Source organism: Oncorhynchus kisutch, linkage group LG8, assembly GCF_002021735.2.
Source record: "Oncorhynchus kisutch isolate 150728-3 linkage group LG8, Okis_V2, whole genome shotgun sequence".
In the NCBI taxonomy this organism is placed as follows: domain Eukaryota; kingdom Metazoa; phylum Chordata; class Actinopteri; order Salmoniformes; family Salmonidae; genus Oncorhynchus; species Oncorhynchus kisutch.
Genome location: NC_034181.2, coordinates 43,009,066 through 43,030,655, shown reverse-complemented (window position 1 = coordinate 43,030,655; position 21,590 = coordinate 43,009,066). Strand labels below are relative to the sequence as shown.

General features: G+C 43.5%; 1 protein-coding gene across 2 annotated transcripts; it reads right to left on the bottom strand.

Moving 5' to 3' along the window:
- Positions 1-81: 81 nt before the first annotated feature.
- ccnh (cyclin H) lies at positions 82-6,994 on the bottom strand. Of its 2 annotated transcripts, XM_020489488.2 has the most exons (10): positions 6,696-6,994; positions 6,318-6,447; positions 4,405-4,527; positions 4,244-4,317; positions 3,775-3,988; positions 3,405-3,568; positions 3,132-3,202; positions 2,870-2,978; positions 491-551; positions 82-414 (listed from the first exon to the last, which is right to left on the bottom strand). In XM_020489488.2, exons 2-10 carry the CDS (start codon positions 6,432-6,434, stop codon positions 379-381), a joined length of 969 nt encoding a protein of 322 aa, XP_020345077.1. In that variant the 5' UTR covers positions 6,435-6,447; positions 6,696-6,994; the 3' UTR covers positions 82-378. The 2 variants fall into 2 exon arrangements, with proteins under 2 accessions (XP_020345077.1, XP_020345078.1); XM_020489489.2 differs by lacking the exons at positions 82-414; positions 491-551 and adding an exon at positions 1,491-2,696.
- Positions 6,995-21,590: the final 14,596 nt, after the last annotated feature.

The window sequence follows — 21,590 nt, the reverse complement described above, 5'->3', positions numbered from 1 at the left end:
TTTCCATGGAATATTCAAGCATACAGTTATACCACGTTATCACAAGAGAAACACATTTGGTATTTAAAGGTTGGCACCATAAAACAAGTACAAAAATAGGTTTATTATATTACAAGACCATAATGTATGGCCTGATAAGAACAAAGAAAAACACTAATGGTGGATTTTTTTTCCCCCCACACTGGGTAGACCACCTGTGAGGCCATGAGACAATATTGCTGATCCTTCAGTGGCAAAATGGTTGGGTGATCTATTCAATCCATATGGCAGAAGTTCAGCGTTAGTGATTTAAAGGCAATGTTAGCAGAGCGTAAACGCTGCATGTGTCGGCTGAATCGGAAATTCAGGGATACAGATTGAATAAAGCACTAATTGTTTTCATAAGTCATCCAAATCTTCATCTGTCCACTCCTCCTAGAAAACACAGCAAGCTATTAATGACATGAAATGTAGAGGCACTGGTAGCCAAAATGTATGTGGTTTCACTCACTTCTGTCATGCGGGGCTCTTTCGCTACATGATCGTCATCCTCATATCCTCGTTTTCTTTTCCTGTAGAACGGATTAAGATTTAACTGTCAGATGATATATGAAGTATTGGTGACCGGTAGGCTAAAACTGACTGGATTTATGGAAGGATCATGGAGATCGGTCTGCTGTTTTAGCAGGCCACATTTGTTAAACATGTGCATGACTTGAAGGGATAACATTTCCAGTCCCATGTCATCTGTCATGACACCACGGTGAATACCCTGCAAAGTGACTCCGGAGTTCATATCCGATTGTATGGATATAGAAGGGGTAGGGTGGCAGTCTTAAATAAATGGCATTAGATGTAACTGATCAATCTGAGGCCTTTTCAACAGCGTACACTTTGTCTTGCAGGACCGAGTGCACCATCATGGCATTGGCTGCCACCATCCAGGTAATGTGAATTCTACAAAGACTGGACGGGTTGGTCAGTCAACCAAACCGCCATCAAGCCCTGGACCGGAGACTAGGTGAATTTGTATTGAGCATGTAGCTTTCTGGATGTGTCGGTCCACTATAGCCGACTGGATCTGGGAATCTCTTACCAGTCCCAAAGCCCTGGAACAGACACTGGTGAAATAAGGAAGAACTCCTTACCCAATGCTAGGTTAAACTATATTCAAGCTGAGAGGGTCAGACCGACATGAACAGGACACTGTTAGCCTATTTTGCCAGTTATATTATAGCTTACAGACAGCTAAAGAAAACTGAACTGGATCACCTATATGTTGATTGGCTTGGCCTTTGTCCTGAAATTGGGAGGGGGCCTGAGTTGAACCCTAGAGACACTGCCTTTTCAACAGTGGAACCTTCCCAGGGGACCTCGGGGCAGCGGTGAGCCAAACCATCGTAGCGATAACTATCTTCAGGGAAATCTAACATAGCACCTCCAAGACACAAGCCTTAACTCACTTTACACACCACTTGATTTCACAACTCAAATGGCAGTTTACAATTCACACTAGCTTATTATACAGGTAACTGCCAAAATAGTGGAAACCCCTGGGTAAATGAGGGTTCTGGAGGCTCTTATGGTGTGGGGTGCATTTTCCTGGCATGGTTTAGGACCATATCCATAAAGTATGAGTGGTCACAATGGTTTGATGAGCTTGTAAACGATGTAAGCCAATGGTCGTCTCAGTCACCAGATATCTGGGAGATTCTGGAGCGGTGCCTGAGACAGCGTTTCTACCACCAACAAAACACCAAATGATGGAATTTCTCATGGAAGAATGGTGTTGCCCCCCTCCAAGAGTTCCAGATACTTGTGGAATCTATGCCAAGCTGGCGGCTTGCGGTGGCCCAACATCCTATTAAGACACTTGGGGTTATCTTTATTTTTTCAGTTACCTGTATATAGCACTGAAGCTACTAGCTATATCTTTTGTATGCTGCTTTGCCTGTTATATGACAAACCCAGTGTTTATGTATGATAGCTTATCATACAAACTGTTAGGTTAACATTTGTAAGAACTATTTGTAACATGTGCATGTATAACCCTATGGAAACTGCCAATGACTGGGCCTACATACAGTATGTGCTGCTCTGAGAAACTAAAGGAACTGAGAAATCCTCCCTTTAAGCCTGGGCACATCAACTGAAGCTTTCATATATTTGCAACTTCAAATGTAACCCTCACTAACCCACTTTCCTTGGTGATAACAAGCCAACACCACACTGACCAAGATCATTTATTAATTTTGTGCAGGCCATATACAGATTCACCTCTCTGTCGTTTGGATGAGAACTGGCTGACTTAATACTGCTCATACAAACCCCTCTAAAAGTCAGACTCAATTTAGATGCACTGAAGAGTATACAGATTTTTACAAACCTCACCCAAGTGTTCATAGACTTGAGATATGGGTGAGATTAAACCCCACTCTTCAAATATATAAATGTCAGCTGTGCTTCATGGAGCGTGAAACTGTTCTGCTTCCTCTTGATTTCATATAGCTGATGTGTTTATTTTTCTATCTGATAGACAGAACCGTGAATCTTTTGCATCTTATATACACTTGATCGACCTGGCTAAATAAAAACGTAGTATGTATGGAGAAAGGTATTGCTGCTAGACTATTTATTATGAAGGGAGTTTGGATGAGTCCTGATTGTTGTAGTAGTCTCAGAAGCAGGAATATCCTCTCGTTACCGGTCAGCCATTCCTATCACACAATATTAACCTGTTACTCAAGTCAGCTGATCATTTCTACCTTGAAATTCACTCCCTAGTTGTGTGGTAGTGCACCATGTAACCATACACTCTGCACAAATACAATCTAACAATTGCGTGCGTTTGTAACTGAGAGATGCATGCACTCAAGAAGGCTATACGTACATGTTGGAGTTTGTGCCAAAGTCAGCATGGACCCTCTCCAGTTTCACTTTGTAAGCGTTCACCTCGTCTGGTTTTGGAAGTTCATACTTTTTCATGAGACTTTTTATCCCTGTATGAAAAGGAAAAACACATTTTGATGTTTGTCACTGAAACAACATGTTAATGTTGCTTTGTAGAATGTTGATGTGCTGTCAAACAGATCAAACTTGCCACCAAGTGGTTGTAATTGGTAAATGCAACAATGCAGGCAAAAACTACTCACGTCTCATCGCGTCGTACATCTTTAACAGAGTTTCTTTGTCCTCCTTCAGTCCCATACATTCAGTCAGATAGCTATAACAAAAAGGGACAACAAAACTAGTTCAAGACTAAATTGATCATAATTCATGAAAACAGATTGTGAGAATACTACCCTGTCTACAATACACTATGGAAGAATGTTTTCACTTGCTGCTCTCTAGGCCATGTTCAGCCCATATCCCCTGGAACATGGCCTTGCTCTAGTCTAGAACACAGAGCCCTGTTAGTGGCCTACCTCTCCATGCTGAGGCCGGCCCGCGACGCACTGTTCAGGATGGCTGTCATGGCTATCTGAGATGGGGGAAACAGCAGCCCACTGTCTGTCAGGGTGACCCGCGTCAGGAAGTCATCAACACTCTTCCTCAGAGACTCTGGGTTCTCCAGAAGAGGGTACCTTGTCTGCGGAAAAGGTCACCAATAGACAGAGCTGTTGACTGAAGCCTTAGTTGGCACATAACCTGCTGGGTTTTCTATTCTTACAGAATCAACTAAGTCCACAACATGGCTCTTTCAATCTCAGCAGCATATAATTGCACAACACATGTTTATGTTCATCTGCTGTGCATCATTGACCAAGTAAGTATCTCAATTTCCATCTTACCCACCTTGATGTCTATGAGCAGGCCCTCCATAGGTCTGTAGGGGGTGTGCACCACCAGGTGGAAGTTGAGCTGCTGAATGAGAAGGAGCTCATACTCCAAAATCTGTTCAAGAGCCCTCTCCTGCCCGGCCGCACTCTCCTGCACAAGATTCCCCACAAACTGGGTGCTGGACACATTAAACTCATCCACCTTACAGGACAGGTAGGCACAGATCAGCCTGAAAGAAAATAAAATAAAGCAAGAAGACAGGGAAGAGGTGGGCCAAAAAGGGATAAGGGTGGCAAGGAGATTGGGTGAGAGAGAAAAAAGAGCAGAGGAAAGGAAGGTTGGTAGAAGGGAAAGACGTGACGAGAGAATGAGGGCAAGAGAGGTTATGTACAGTGAGTTCAGAAAATAAAGTGTGTATCTGTATCTAAATAGGAGTTTCTTAACATAAGGACTACTGGTCAAAGACAAGCCCTTTACTACTCACATGATTGTTCTGGGGTGGTATTCCATCAGTGAGTTGTTCAGGTAAAATCTCCGGAAATACATGATAGCTGTACCCTGTTGAGATGATTGCACTCTTAAGCCCCTTAGATAAATCCAGGTGGTCTAGATCTGATTTACAGTGTACCCTTACAAAATACATACCACAACAGACTTGGGCATCACAGGCTTGAAAGCATTACAGAAGTCAAGGAGTCTCTTCTCATAGTGTCTGAAAAGGACATTCTCCTCGTGAGCCTCCAGGAACACGGCGTCACTAACCCCAGGCTTTATCAAGGCAGGGTCAAAGTAAAGGATGAGAGGGGGAACAACAAGGGCATTAACAAACTCAATGTTGGAAGCAGGTGGCAACTATAAATCGAAGTTAAAGATCCAATGAGGCCATTTTTTAAAATGTCTAAATCAAATCATTTCTGTGTAGCAAGTACCAAGCAAGAATTTTGCTGGGAGTGGTCTGAGTGGGGAGTGGAAAACTTAAAATGAGCTGTTATTGGCAGAGAGGTTTGGAACTCTTTCTTATTGGTCTGTTATTAACTAGGCCTAATTCACCAGGCAGTCCAAAGCTGTATCACAATTCCAGTGGGTCAGAAGTTTACGTACACTTAGTTGACTGTGCATTTAAACAGCTTGGAAAATACCAGAAAATTATGTCATGGCTTTAGAAGGTCCTGATAGGCTAATTGACATCATTTGAGTCAATTGGAGGTGTACCTGTAGATGTATTTCAAGGCCTATCTTCAAACTCAGTGCCTCTTTGCTTGACATCATGGGAAAATCAAAAGAAATCAGCCAAGACCTCAGAAAAAAAATTGTAAACCTCCACAGGTTTGATTCATCCTTGGGAGCAATTTCCAAACGCCTGAAGGTACCAGTTCATCTGTACACAAGTATAAACACCATGGGACCACGCAGCCGTCATACCGCTCAGGAAGGAGACGCGTTCTGTCTCCTAGAGATGACGGTACTTTGGTGTGAAAAGTGCAAATCAATCCCAGAAGAACAGCAAAGGACCTTGTGAGGATGCTGGAGGAAACAGGTACAAAAGTATCTATATCCACAGTAAAACGAGTCCTATATCGACATAACCTGAAAGGCCGCTCAGCAAGGAAAAAGCCACTGCTCAAAAAAGCCAGACTACAGTTTGCGAATACACATGAGAACAAAGATCGTACTTTTTGGAGAAATGTCCTCTGGTCAGATGAAACAAAAATAGCACAAACCCAACCGTGAAGCACGGGGGTGGCAGCATCATGTTGTGGGGGTACTTTGCTGCAGTTCACAAAATAGATGCCATATATCCAAAATTATGTGGATATATTGAAGCAACATCTCAAGACATTAGTCAGGAAGTCAAAGCTTGGTCGCAAATGGGTCTTCCAAATGGACAATGACCCCAAGCATACTTGGCTTAAGGACAACAAAGTCAGGGTATTGAAGTGGCCATCACAAAGCCCTGACCTCAATCCCATAGAAAATTTGTGGGCAGAACTGAAAAAGCATGTGTGAGCAAGGAGGCCTTACAAACCTGTCTCAGTTACACCAGCTCTGTCAGGAGGAATGGGCCAAAATTCACCCAACTTATTGTGGGAAGCTTATGGAAGGCTACCCGAAACGTTTGACCCGAGTTAAACAAATTAAAGACAATGCTACCAAATACTAATTGAGTGTATGGTAACTTCTGACCCAATGGGAATGTGAGGAACTAAAAGCTGAAATAAATAATTCTCCACTATTACCCTGACATTTCACATTCTTAAAATAGTGGTGATAGGGAATTTTTACTAGGATTAAATGTCAGGAACTGTGAAAAACTAAGTTTAAATGTATTTGGCTAAGGTGTATGTAAACTTCCAACTTCAACTGTATGTCTGTCTTTGGGAGGCCGGCAAACAAAATGAACACACATTTACAGCCTTATTGTGTGTTGGGTCAGAGTCACACCATTGGGTGTATGTAAACTTCGGACTTCAACTGTATATATAAAACACAGGAAATCACGTTGTCTGCACCTGGCCTTTTAACACTAGCCTAATGTCAAATGTTTTAAATCATTTTACCTTCCCACTGGCAAGCATTTTGTTGCGATATTTCTGGTTGGCTTCATATCTCAGTTGTTCCAGACTTTCTTCATTGTCGAATGTCCAGTACTTTTTCTGTGAGCTAATGTGAAACATGGTGAAGCTCTGACTGCACATAACAGAAAATTGATTGTCAAATACTGTTACTTGAATAACAGTTACACAACATCACATGTGCATGCTACGTTAGCAAGCCAACAAACGGATTAGCCTATGCTATAGCATTTGATAGTTCGTTGCCTGTCCGATAGAAAATATTATAGCTAGTTTAAAGAAGCAAGTGACGTTAAGCGGTAGCGAGTATTAAGCAAGCTGGTTGGCAACATTGAAGAAGAAGAGGCCTCGTTCTTTCCTTACCTTTTAGCTAGCCGATGGTAGCTAAGGCGTTAGCAACAGCCGGCTAGCACTATCTAGTCGGTCGTTGCTGTTCGACTTGTTAGCGAAGCTTCTACTAGCTGTCTAATCAAACTCCAGATGATCCGTACAAACGTTATGATATAACTAACTTGCTAGCTCGATAAACTATTAATATCGTTATGATTTTGAAAGTAACTAACTATCTTAGCAAGTAGCTTGCACATTCATATCAACAGCATGTCCATTGCGTAGTTGTACCGTAATATATGGTAAAGTGCGCAAATTGATATGCGCATGTAGGTGGGCAGGTAGCATTTATTGTCATGAAGCTTTTTTAAATTTAATTTATTTCACCTTTATTTAACCAGGTAGGCTAGTTGAGAACAAGTTCTCATTTGCAACTGCGACCTGGCCAAGATAAAGCATAGCAGTGTGAACAGACAACACAGAGTTACACATGGAGTAAACAATTAACAAGTCAATAACACAGTAGAAAAAAAAGGGGGAGTCTATATACAATGTGTGCAAAAGGCATGAGGAGGTAGGCGAATGATTACAATTTTGCAGATTAACACTGGAGTGATAAATGATCAGATGGTCATGTACAGGTAGAGATATTGGTGTGCAAAAGAGCAGAAAAGTAAATAAATAAAAACAGTATGGGGATGAGGTAGGTGAAAATGGGTGGGCTATTTACCAATAGACTATGTACAGCTGCAGCGATCGGTTAGCTGCTCAGATAGCTGATGTTTGAAGTTGGTGAGGGAGATAAAAGTCTCCAACTTCAGCGATTTTTGCAATTCGTTCCAGTCACAGGCAGCAGAGTACTGGAACGAAAGGCGGCCAAATGAGGTGTTGGCTTTAGGGATGATCAGTGAGATACACCTGCTGGAGCGCGTGCTACGGATGGGTGTTGCCATCGTGACCAGTGAACTGAGATAAGGCGGAGCTTTACCTAGCATGGACTTGTAGATGACCTGGAGCCAGTGGGTCTGGCGACGAATATGTAGCGAGGGCCAGCCGACTAGAGCATACAAGTCGCAGTGGTGGGTGGTATAAGGTGCTTTAGTGACAAAACGGATAGCACTGTGATAGACTGCATCCAGTTTGCTGAGTAGAGTGTTGGAAGCCATTTTGTAGAAGACATCGCCGAAGTCGAGGATCGGTAGGATAGTCAGTTTTACTAGGGTAAGCTTGGCGGCGTGAGTGAAGGAGGCTTTGTTGCGGAATAGAAAGCCGACTCTTGATTTGATTTTCGATTGGAGATGTTTGATATGAGTCTTGAAGGAGAGTTTGCAGTCTAGCCAGACACCTAGGTACTTATAGATGTCCACATATTCAAGGTCGGAACCATCCAGGGTGGTGATGCTGGTCGGGCATACGGGTGCAGGCAGCGATCGGTTGAAAAGCATGCATTTGGTTTTACTAGCGTTTAAGAGCAGTTGGAGGCCACGGAAGGAGTGTTGTATGGCATTGAAGCTCGTTTGGAGGTTAGATAGCACAGTGTCCAATGACGGGCCGAAAGTATATAGAATGGTGTCGTCTGCGTAGAGGTGGATCAGGGAATCGCCCGCAGCAAGAGCAACATCATTGATATATACAGAGAAAAGAGTCGGCCCGAGAATTGAACCCTGTGGCACCCCCATAGAGACTGCCAGAGGACCGGACAGCATGCCCTCCGATTTGACACACTGAACTCTGTCTGCAAAGTAATTGGTGAACCAGGCAAGGCAGTCATCCGAAAAACCGAGGCTACTGAGTCTGCCGATAAGAATATGGTGATTGACAGAGTCGAAAGCCTTGGCAAGGTCGATGAAGACGGCTGCACAGTACTGTCTTTTATCGATGGCGGTTATGATATCGTTTAGTACCTTGAGTGTGGCTGAGGTGCACCCGTGACCGGCTCGGAAACCAGATTGCACAGCGGAGAAGGTACGGTGGGATTCGAGATGGTCAGTGACCTGTTTGTTGACTTGGCTTTCGAAGACCTTAGATAGGCAGGGCAGGATGGATATAGGTCTGTAACAGTTTGGGTCCAGGGTGTCTCCCCCTTTGAAGAGGGGGATGACTGCGGCAGCTTTCCAGTCCTTGGGGATCTCAGACGATATGAAAGAGAGGTTGAACAGGCTGGTAATAGGGGTTGCGACAATGGCGGCGGATAGTTTCAGAAATAGAGGGTCCAGATTGTCAAGCCCAGCTGATTTGTACGGGTCCAGGTTTTGCAGCTCTTTCAGAACATCTGCTATCTGGATTTGGGTAAAGGAGAACCTGGAGAGGCTTGGACGAGGAGCTGCGGGGGGGGGGGGGCGGAGCTGTTGGCCGAGGTTGGAGTAGCCAGGCGGAAGTCATGGCCAGCCGTTGAGAAATGCTTATTGAAGTTTTCGATAATCATGGATTTATCGGTGGTGACCGTGTTACCTAGCCTCAGTGCAGTGGGCAGCTGGGAGGAGGTGCTCTTGTTCTCCATGGACTTCACAGTGTCCCAGAACTTTTTGGAGTTGGAGCTACAGGATGCAAACTTCTGCCTGAAGAAGCTGGCCTTAGCTTTCCTGACTGACTGCGTGTATTGGTTCCTGACTTCCCTGAACAGTTGCATATCACGGGGACTGTTCGATGCTATTGCAGTCCGCCACAGGATGTTTTTGTGCTGGTCGAGGGCAGTCAGGTCTGGAGAGAACCAAGGGCTGTATCTGTTCTTAGTTCTGCATTTTTTGAACGGAGCATGCTTATCTAAAATGGTGAGGAAGTTACTTTTAAAGAATGACCATCCAAGAGTAATCATCCGGGGTTGCGGTTTAGCTAGATAGCTAGTTGTGAAGATCCAGCTGAAAAATGTTCCGTTTGCGGTGGGAATCCGGGGATGAATCCGGGGATGAAAAATAAATAGGTCCGTTATGCTCTGGTTAGAGTCGCGTTGTTCGAACTGGCGAGAGCTTTCCGAGCTAAAGGTTAGCTGATGACCGGTTAGCTGAAGACCGCTAGCATAGCTGGTAGTTAGCTGGCTAGCTTCAGTTGAGGGGTTCCGAAGTAAATATAAATACTTTAGGAAAAATAGCTACATTGGGTGAGGCGGGTTGCAGGAGAGTATTTGGAAGCTTAGGTTTAGCAAAATGTTTTTAAAGAGATATGCGAAGAAAAATATGTAAACAACGAAAAAGAAACGATATATACAAGGGACACGACAGGACGACTTACTGCTACGCCATCTTGACCCAGAGGCAGCTCTTAAGAGTGGTGAGTAGCTAGAACAGCCACAATGTAAAACTGAACCTTAACCACACTGCTAACCCTAATGACTAAACCGAACCTTAAATTAAGACCAATAAGCACATTTTTGTTTTCATGAATTTTATCATATATACAATTTTGACTCAGCAGCTGGTACATCAAATGGAAATTGCTCAGTGCGGCCTCCAGGGCAAGATTCATGACAATACACGTCAACATGCTGTACTGTACAGTAGGGTGCATGTAGGGGTTAAAGTCAAGATCACCTAGGATGAACAATTAGACTACACCTGTATATGATTTTTTATCATCACAGCTGGGGCTCTTTTGTTCAGGGCATAAAGCTGTGGTAGTGTGATTTTGATAACTGATTATATCAAAGGCAAACAGCTCTTCAACATAACTCTCCATATCTATCTAACACACACACACACACACACACACACACACACACACACACACACACACACACACACACACACACACACACACACACACACACACACACACACACACACACACACACACACACAGAGAGAGAGAGAGAAAGAGAGGGAGCGGAAGGAGAGAGAGAGAGAACAGCAATTAAATTCATTAAAAATCCTACAATGTGATTTTCTGGATTTTTTTCCCCTCATTTTGTCTGTCATAGTTGAAGTGTAAAAATTACAGGCCTCTCTCATCTTTTTAAGTGGGAGAACTTGCACAATTGGCGGCTGCCTAAATACTTTTTTGCCCCACTGTAAGTACAATTATGGGTAGGGCTTTATGCTGAGAAGAACGTCAGAAATTGAAAGACCAAGGTTGGTGTGGATACACAAGCTGGCCTTTTGGCCATAGGAGAACATAACCTTGGCTACCATCAATAATGGTAGCCTATTCCATTTAGCAAAATTTGGGCATCAACATAGATGTTTGTTTAGTTGTTGTTATAGGCACTGTCAGCACACAGTGATGAGTTTTTATTAAATATCAAATAAATGTCCATTTAACAACCCGTTGAGTTCCATTTTCTCTTGACATTTGAAATAACAAGTATGCAGAGGCTTGCTACATGCTAAAGACAAGACATTTCTTTGGAATCACTAAAACCCCCACATCTATTCACCAAACTAAAAGCCATGTCATCTCCTGGCCAATTTTATTTGTCTATTTGTCAGATCCGTCCCACCGAAATTATAGGCTATGGCCAAAACATAGAAGGGGATATTAATTAGCCTTTAGCCAGTCAATGGGGTGGCAGGGTAGCCTAGTGGTTAGAGTGTCGGACTAGAAACCGTAAAGGTTGCAAGTTCATATCCCGGAGCTGACAAGGTACAAATCTGTCGTTCTGCCCCTGAACAGGCAGTTAACCCACTGTTTCTAGGCTGTCAATAAAAATAAGAATTTGTTCTTAACTGACTTGCCTAGTTAGATGAAAAAAAATCAAGGGCAAATTTAGTGTTTCTGAGAAAGGTTACTAATTGAAATATGAAAACCAGCAACTGAATCAAATGTTTACTATAACAGACAAAAAAAGGTTTACTCAACCCCCACTCTACCTAGTGGTTCCATATTGCCTTATTTGCATAAACATTAGTAATTTATGAATAATAAATGTCCTTGCGTTCAGTGGGAACCGTTCATTTGAATATCATCATAGCACTACAGTTGTATGTCCTGTGTGCGGTGTTATCACGAAGCCCTTAAAGCCTGCATATTGAACCAAAAGCAAAGGAAATGCTATTGCAGGTATGTGGGACTTTGCAATATTTTTATTTCTTGCACACGCTGTCAATCGGCAGTACATTTTCAGTCTGAGCGTTTTAACAGATATGGTTTTATTATGGCATGCTATGTACAGGGAGCTTGTATCTAGCCTACAATACCAACCGCTCGTTCTTTGCCCTGTGAATTGCATAAACATGAAGCATCAATGCATTATTGATGAGACCATAGCAACGTATATAAGCTATGGTGCATATGTGCGTGTATGTGGGTGTGTTCGTGTTCACTTCTAGGTGGTTTTACCCTGCATTTGATAACAGCTAGGCATGTATATAGCATAAATCTACACTTTCCTGTTGTTGTCAACAAGATGTAGCCTAGTTTCCCTATTTACATTATTTTCCCCCTGTCTATGGGATGTGTGTGTGTGTGTGTGTGTGTGTGTGTGTGTGTGTGTGTGTGTGTGTGTGTGTGTGTGTGTGTGTGTGTGTGTGTGTGTGTGTGTGTGTGTGTGTGTGTGTGTGTGTGAGAGAGAGATGGAAAGAAAGAAAGAAAGAAAGAGTGAGAAATACAGACAGACAGAGAGAGAGAGAGAGAGAGAGAGAGAGAGAGAGAGTCTTGATACATATTGCTATCTGTGTGACTAAGGGCTGTGTTTATGCGTTCTGACAGAATGTGAGTGGTGGGAAATCACACAGGGTTGCTTTGGCATCAGCAGATCAACCAAATGATCTGAGCAACACCCTGATCGAGTTACCCTTATTTAGTCTAAAATGAACTGCATTCGCACTAGCCTGTGCAGCACGATGCAAAAATATTGCTTCCTCTAAAAAGCTTTAGGCATTGACACATTACTGCTACTTCCAGAGATTCACATAGAGATTGTCTTTGAGCAGCAATTTGAATATGAAATAGGAATGATAGTGTGGAATGGGGATTGCCTTGTTGGCTGTACTTTACTGTGATGATGCTTTTTGTGATGTCGTCGTCATGATCTGATTGTAGTGCATATTGCTATCTGAGTGATTGATTGACACTTTTTTTTTTACAAGCATTACACTGTACCACATACGGAATACCAGACACTAAAGGATTTCCATTCAAATTTAATATATGTTTTGTGCAATTAAAATTAGCAGGTCCAATACTAGCCTACTGTTTATTATTCCTTGTGAATCTAGAAGCTCTAAATGTTCTCTAAAGACACTAACACCTGTCCTCTGTAAGGTGGTTACCATGATGAGGGACAAGACAGGCCAAAGGGAAGGCTACTTGCTCTACCAATCAACCTTATATGTTGTGGACCCAGTCAGTATGATTAGGATTATGATGAAGAAAACTGATTAGAGCCATGATGACCATGAAACAATGATGATGATGATGATGATGGTTATGATGATGATTATGAGGGTGTTGACCAGGTTGATGATGATAATGATGGGTTCCTACCTTTGGGTTTGTTTTTTAATTCTCATGGTTGTCATTAACTTTTCTCAGAATCATGTTATGGCATTCAGGTATTGGCAGTGGTCATTGACAGAAAATTACATAACATTTGGTTTGAGATTGGAGTTAAAATGCTGTTTATTTGTACAGATGTGTGTATCAATTCTTAATGATGCATGTTATTTGTATAGCCCGTTCTTCCTTACCAACATGTTAGTCTATTACGTGACAATCAGTGTCACTTTTTGTTTTATCAATGTGTACTCTGGCTTAGACACACTCAGGTAATTCCTTATTTAAATCCCAATATTAATTATTGCTCTCCACAATACCCACCCCTTTTAATTTCCCTACCCACCCTTGATGCAGTGGTTGCCATGGTGACCAGGAGTCGCTGTGGTAATGTCAGTAGCTCCCCCAAGGACATGCATTGGGTCAGGTGAGTACTGACATAGAGCTCCCTCAAGAGCACACCTCACCACCACTAGAGTGTGTGAATGGAATTACACTGGTACAGAATCGACTCCTGTGCTTGATCAGTAATGAAACCAAATTTGTTTTTTTTAGTTATTAATTTCGTCTTTTTTTATATGGATATATCCCACATACATTATGTCACCAAGCTTGTTGATCTGACAATGTAAGTGCTCTCTGTTGAATCAGATTAACTTGTGAGAGTGCCCGTGTGTATATGTGTGTGTGTATGTGTGTGTGTTTGTCTGAGTGTGTATGGGTTTCTACAGCCAGCCAGGTTGGCATTAAACCTCCTCCCTCCCCTCCCCCTCTCCCTCAGACAGCTAGCGCTCCCCTTCCACCCCTCTCCCTAATTGAGCTTTGTGTCTACCTTCTCTCCATTCAAATCCAGACACATTTGCATACGCTGTGCGCCAACTCCACAGCTGTACAGTAGCGCACTAAATGAGGAACACGGACCTGCTTTACGTGATGTGCATTCTTAACAGGCAGGGAACCAGCTCTACTCCTCTCCCCTGGAAACACATCAATTCATCCATCTATCCATCCACACTGGGAGGAGCAAAGAAAGGGGAGGAAAAGGGCAGAAATAAATTGCTGGCTTATTTGGTTTATTTCCATAAATGTATGGTGATATATCACACACACACACACACACACACACACACACACACACACACACACACACACACACACACACACACACACACACACACACACACACACACACACACACACACACACACACACACACACACACACACACACACACACACACATACAGAGCGAAGTAAGGAATTCTGACAGAAGTAAGTGTTTCTATTAGTACAATATTACTTATCTGGTCTGAATTACAACCCCAATGTACCTTCCAAGCTACATTAAAGATGTATGCACATCCTTAAGGGGAATGTTAAGACCCCAAGGCCAATCTTTTATTCACCTATTGGCTGGATCTTGCTCACATTTCAACTCATTTCTGGATTCATTCAAAAGACTGACTTGAAGGTTCACTGAAATCAGATGCTCCACAGTCTAATAGAAGTCTAATAGAGATGTCCTTGGTAGAAAATGGTTGGGCTGCACTCAAGAATCCCTCCTCGGATATACCAATGGACAAGTTATTGGATCAAATGTATCAACGCATTCACCAGGAATACAAATCTGCTATGGCAATGTTTCTGCTTTTGTTGTTTTATGGATCCATTAGTGTGTGAATGTTAGCTGCAAGTGTAGACCTACTACAAAAGTTTGGGTAAGAGGCCGTGTTTCAAGGTTGGTACTGTATGTCTTTGTAAATATTGATACATATGTGGACACAGGCTGAAGACCCATATTGTGCTCTGTCACTCAGACTGTCTCCATCCCGAGGTGAAAAGGGGAGAGAGATGTGAAAGTGCAGGCATTCATGTGAAAATCCAATCCTTCACAGTACACAGCCCCTGCAAAGTCTTCCAAATGACCCTTTATATCAATGTGCCATGTCCGCACCTTTCCAAATAGCCAGCCCATTTCACCGACATGGATACATGTAGGCTGCTGCTTGAGTAATGTATGACCTGTCTGTGCAATGTGTTCTCTGTCTGCCCCTCTGATGTGTGTGTCTGTGTGTGTGTGTGTGTGTGTGTGTGTGTGTGTGTGTGTGTGTGTGTGTGTGTGTGTGTGTGTGTGTGTGTGTGTGTGTGTGTGTGTGTGTGTGTGTGTGTGTGTGAGTGAGTGAGTGAGTGAGTGAGTGAGTGAGTGAGTGAGTGAGTGAGTGAGTGAGTGAGTGAGTGAGTGAGTGAGTGAGTGAGTGAGTGAGTGAGTGAGTGAGAGAGAGAGTGAGATCGAATAGAGAGAGGAGAGAGAGAGCATGTGAGAATGAACATTTCCATGGACAGCAGTGTAAAGTATGGAGGAATACATGAGAGGCTCCAATGGAAAGATGCACAAGGTTGACTGAATGAAGATAGGTTGTATAACCTACCTTTACAGTATGTCCTACTACTCGTGGTTTGGTGCAGAGGTTTTCCTCTGATTTTCTTGTAAGCTAGTAGCTACTGGAATTGAGATGGGAATGGGATATAAGCTATACATAGCTTGCGCCATTGAAAATATATCCAAGTCATGATGAGCATATCCCAAATCAAATCAATGAGTAGCTTAAATATCTGAAAACCTCACTGTATGCTAGTGGTGGATGTGGAGCTTTTTCCATGTTGGGAGATTGTTTGTTTGTTTGAAAAAATTAACACATTAGCCTGTTAATAACGCACCGCGAAAATATTTTGTTCCATTTTGTTAACCTTGTTTGTATTGTCATATAATATAGCCTATTGCTTAATGAAATATCAACGCTTCAGTGCTTCAAATAGGCCTACCGGTGATAAACAAGCCATATTTGTTCCATGTTTCCATTGGCCTTCTGTCTGATATTGTAATAGTTGTGCATTCCATCAATTAGCCTACATTGTGGTGAAGCTTAGATTTATTTGAGCTAAATAAATAGATAAAAAAAAAAATACTAGTAGGCCTATCAGGGATGTCCTGTCATTTTCAAATAGGCTAATCTAAGACATGAGATAGGCTGTATGGGGAAAAAAACGGCAATATTTGAGTTTATGGAGGCTGTTTTAGTTTTTATTACTGATTGGAAATTCGAGGGTTAGAAGCTGGGTGTTGATTGGCTGAAGTGCTGCACTATAATCACGAGGTGCCCCTATGATCTATGCCGTCTTTAATTGCCTTCCCTCACATGAAAAGCATTAAATGGCCAGTGATGATTCACCGCTGAACGTGTCAAGCCTTCCAGGGACTTCAACAAAATGCATGGCAGGTGGATCAGGCATCGCAGTCACAAGTTCCCTGTTTTCCCTGACAAATGTGCAGTTTAAATCACACTCCAATCATTTTAAAACACTCTAGTAGTTTGGCAATTACAAGCATTTTATTCTATAAATATTGCAAATGGAAGTCCTAACCTTTTAGTGAACACCTAAAAAGATTGGGGTTTGACATGAGACTGAGACAAGTTAAACAATAGCATCCCTCTGGGCACAGACGTTAATTCAACGTCTTTTCCACGTCGGTTCAATGTAATTTCCTTGAAATGATGTGGAAACAACATCGATTCAACCAGTGTGTATCCAGGGGGGTATGGTATACTGGGAACAAGTTAACAACTGGCATATAATACAACATATATTTGCATTAGACCTGTTTTTAATTGAACGCTTTCTAACTGAGGCATTTTGATCATGCTGCTCATGCAGGGATTTTAGAATTTAGAATTAAGCTATATTAATTTCCAAAAGTGCACAGCATATTGCTCATCATTTTTGTTCCTCTTATTTTTGGAACAAATTAATTTCTTATCATTATTTAGAGAATAGGCAATCAAATGTGGTATGTGCATGTTGCATTTTTATTGTAGGCTATATAAAGCATCCCTTTTGCTAACTTATAAAGACAATTTGATTAAGCCCATAATGCCTATGGGTCCATGAATTCTCTTTAATTTTCTCTCACATTTCAATTCTACAGCACTCTAATTATTGATTTGATTCAAGCAATTTCCAAGGTATGGATGGCTTGATTCATGTGCACGGTCAATAGCAAAGGCTTTGGGTTTCTGTGTAGGAAGTGCTTTCGCCTTAAATGGTATGCTATTTTATTCGGAATAATGCATTTTAAGGACCTCTCTATCTGTGTGTGTGTGTGTGTGTGTATGATGCACCTACAAAAAAGTCCAATATCACCCATCTTGAGTGATAACTATAGTATAGTTAACTATAGTATAGTTATAGTAAATATAATATCCACTAGATGGTGCCAAGGTACTATCACGTGGGTTTCTGATGCTTTGGACAATACTCTTGGTAAAGGAATGCAAGGATGCATTTGTTAACTTTCATGGGAAATGTCTTCAGTGTGGTGTATATTTAAATCATATGGTTATTGTTCACATAGAAGTTAATAAGGACCGCCCAGAAAAGTAATGTTCTTACTGTTTAATTTATAGTTTAGATCATCACTATGCGTTATTAACAGGCTAATGGATTCATTTTTCAACCTAACAATCTCCCAACACAGAAACTGCTCTACATCAACCACTAGCATACCGTGGGTTTTTTAATAATATTTACGATATTAATTGATTTGTGCTGGGATATGCCCATCACTATTTGGCAATATTCTTAATGGCGCAAGCTATGCATAGCCTATATCCCGTTCCCTCTTTCTCGCTCACTCTTTTTCGCTTTCTTTTCCACACACACAATTTAGAGCAGCATATTATTAGCTCATAGTTGTGTTATGGGCCACCCTGTTTGTCTTGTCTCAGGTTCTCTGTGGGTCTGAATAGCCATGGCAAAGAGAGTGGGGGGGAGCACTGTAGACGTACAAACCGCCAGCACTGTGAGACACTATGGAGATTACAGGTAGCCCTTCATTAAACCATAGTCCAGTCTAACGGACCCCTTTGCCTGTTTTCTTTATTCATTTCCCCAGTCCCTTTCTCTCTGAAAGAGACCCAATAGGGCCCAGCAGGTGAATGTAAAGAAACACCAAAGGACTCCCCTCCGACCAGCCTTTCACATGTGGACAATACCCTGCCCACCTCTTGTACCACCACATTAAAAACATGATTAAAGCACTTCCTGTTAGGTATTGATTGAGGGTGCAAAACTAAAACCAACACAAATCCTGCGCCAGAATCCCCCAAAAGAGAATACGGCCCTCCCCCAAAGGCTGGGGATGAAATGCTTTGTGAGGTTTGTGTTTCCTGTGTGTGTGTGTGTGTGTGTGTGTGTGTGTGTGTGTGTGTGTGTGTGTGTGTGTGTGTGTGTGTGTGTGTGTGTGTGTGTGTGTGTGTGTGTGTGTGTGCGTGTGCGTGTGCGTGTGCATGTGTTTGTGTGTGTGTGTGCTTGTGTCTATGCCAGAGGTGTATAGAGGAGAAGGCTATAATTAATTTGGAGTTTAGGTTGCTCAGGAAACAAGGAAAGAAAGATCTCACTGTACATTCTTTCTCACAAGTATAATGTCAGACACAATGACTCCAAAGACAACCGTGTGTGTATAGCTTGATGTGTTTCCCATGCCCTGTTCAATTTGCTCTGTTTGATTGCATTAAAAGTAATAATATCTCATTCACAATTAAGTCCTTAATTTTTCTGTGTTTCATCTCAGTTAGTATTTTTGTAAACCCATCTTTCAATGCAATATGAGCAAATGCACAGTTTCTTTGTATACTGTATACCAAAAGAAACTGTCTCTGTTGTCTTGAAGGGATTTGCATTGAAGGAAATTGGGATGAATAAGTGAAGTCAAGTGTCAAACCACTAAGCAAAAACTGGTTGAATCAACGTTGTTTCCACGTCATTTTTACCAAAATATTCCATGTGATGATGTTGAATCAACATGGAAAACTGATTGGATTTGATATAATTTATCAATATAACTAATACTTTTAACCTAAATCCAATGACTGTGAAATGTTTTGTTGATTTCAAATCAATTCAATTTTTTTGGTAGAATTTCACGTTGATATCACGTTAGTTGACAACTCAACCACATGTAAATCAAAACTACAGTGCCTTGCAAAAGTATTCACCCCCTGTCACACCCTGACCTTAGAGAGCCTGTTTATTTCTCTATTTGGTTAAGTCAGGGTGTGATTTGGGTGGGCATTCTAGTTTTCTATTTCTTTTTTGGCCAGGTATGGTTCCCAATCAGAGGCAACTGTCTATCGTGGTCTCTGATTGGAAATCATACTTAGGCAGCCTGTTTTCCACCTGAGTTTGTGGGATCTTGTGTTTGTGTGTAGTTGCTTTCTGCACTGCATATAGCTTTACGTTCATTTTGCATTTTGGTGTTTTTTGGTGTCATTTAAAATAAAAGTATAATGTACGCCTAGCACGCTGCACATCGGTCTCATTCCGATGACGGACGTAACAGAAGATCCCACCACCAAGTGACCAAGCAGCGTGCCCAGGAGTGGAGGACATCATGGACCTGGGAGGAGGTAATGGCAGGGGACAAGACCCTGCCATGGAAGAAGGTGGAGGCAGCGAGAGAGGAACGGCGACGAGATCAGGAATTTTGCACGAGAGGCAGCTCCCCCAAAAATGTTGGGGGGGGCACACGGAGGAGTCAGCGAAGCCGAGGGTTGAACCAGAGCCAGTCAGGGAGTCGAGTGAGGAACTTGGCGCAAGATTCCGGAGAGAAGAGCTGGCGTTGAGAGCGCTGCAGAGCGTGCGTGCTGTGGAGCGTGACACCAGTCCGACACTGCATCTGGCCTCCGGTGTGCCTCACCAGTCCGGTGCGTCCTGTGTCTACTCCGCGCACTCACCCTGGGGTGTGTGTCGCCGTTCAGGCACCATGTTATGCGGTTCTACACACCGTGTCTCCAGTGCACCTTCATAGCCCAGTACGTCCTGTGCCAGCGCCCCGCACTTGCTGGGCTAAAGTAAGCATCCAGCCAGGAAGGGTTGTGCCAGCTCGACGCTCCAGACCTCCAGTGTGCCTCCACAGTCCAGTATGTCCTATGCCTCCTCCCTGCACTCACCCTGAGGTGCGTGTTATCAGCCCGGGGCCACCTGTAAGGGTCCCACGCATCAGGCCTCCAGTGCGCCTCTACATTCCAGTACGTCCTGTGCCTCCTCCCCGCACTCGCCCTGAGGTGCGTGTCATCAGCCCGGTGCCACCTGTACTGGTCCCACGCATCAGGCCTCCAGTGCGCCTCCACAATCCAGAGCTTCCGGCGACAGTTCCCAGTCCAGAGCTTCCGGCGACGGTTCCCAGTCCAGAACTTCTGGCGACGGTTCCCAGTCCAGAGCTTCCGGCAGCGGTTCCCAGTCCAGAGCTTCTGGCGACGGTCCACAGTCCGGGAACCTCCTGAGACGGTCCACAGTCCGGAAACTCCTGAGGCGGTCCACAGTCCAGAACCTCCTGAAGCAGTCCACGGGCCGAAGCCTCCAGTGATGATCCAGGATCCATGCGCCGAAGCCTCCAGTGATGATCCTTGGCACAAAGCCTGCAGTGATGATCCATGGCCCGAAGCCTGCAGTGATGATCCATGGCCCAGAGCCTGCAGTCAAGATCCAAGTTCCGGAGTCTCCAGCTACGGTCTGCAGTCCAGAGCCTCCAGCGACGGTCGGCAGTCCAGAGCCTCCAACGACGGTCGGCAGTCCAGAGCCTCCAGCGACGGTCGGCAGTCCGGAGCCTCCAGTGACGAGCTACGGTATGGAGTCCTTGGCTACGATCTATGGTCTGGAGTCCCCGGCGACGATCTACGGTCTGGAGTCCCCGGCAACGATCTACGGTCCGGAGCCTCCGGCGACGATCCACGGTCCGGACCTCCGGCGGCGATCCACGGTCCGGAACCTCCGGACAACGATCCATGGTCCGGAGCCTCCGGCGACGATCCACGGTCTGGTTCCTCCAGCGACGAGACGGTCCGGAGTCCCCGGCGACGATCTACGGTCCGGAGTCCCCAGCGACAATCTACGGTCCGGAGCCTCCAGTGACGATCCACGTTCCACGGAAGTGTAGGGATCAGCAAGCGGGTCTACGCCCCGAACCGGCGCTGCCACCGAGGCTAAATGCCCACCCGGACCCTCCCTCATAGAGTCAGGTTTTTTGCCAGAGTCCGCACCTTTGAGGGGATTATTTTGGATTTCATGTAATGGACATTCACAAAATAGTACAAATTGGTGAAGTAAAATTTTAAAAATTACTTGTTTCAAAAAATGCAAAAAATATATAAAAAAATAAAGAAAAGTGGTCTGTGCATATGTATTCACCCCCTTTGCCTTGAAACCCCTAAATAAGATCTGCTGCAACCAATTACCTTCAGAAGTCACATAATTAGTTAAATAAAGTCCACCTGGGTGCAATCTAAGTGTCACATAATCTGTCACGTGATCTCAGTATATATACACCTGTTCTGAAAGGTCCCAGAGTCTGCAACACCAAGCAAGATGCACCACCAAGCAAGCCTCACCCTGAAGGAGCTCTCCAAACTGTTCAGGGACAAAGTTGTGGAGAAGTACAGATCAGGGT

Excerpts from the sequence above, each read along its gene's own strand:
- ccnh (XM_020489488.2), bottom strand. The coding sequence starts at position 6,434 with ATGTTTCACATTAGCTCACAGAAAAAGTACTGGACATTCGACAATGAA. Across the intron at positions 3,989-4,243 it reads TACCACCCCAGAACAATCAT|GCTGATCTGTGCCTACCTGT; the intron begins GTGAGTAGTAAA and ends ATTTTCTTTCAG. Across the intron at positions 3,569-3,774 it reads GCCTGCTCATAGACATCAAG|ACAAGGTACCCTCTTCTGGA; the intron begins GTGGGTAAGATG and ends CCTTTTCCGCAG.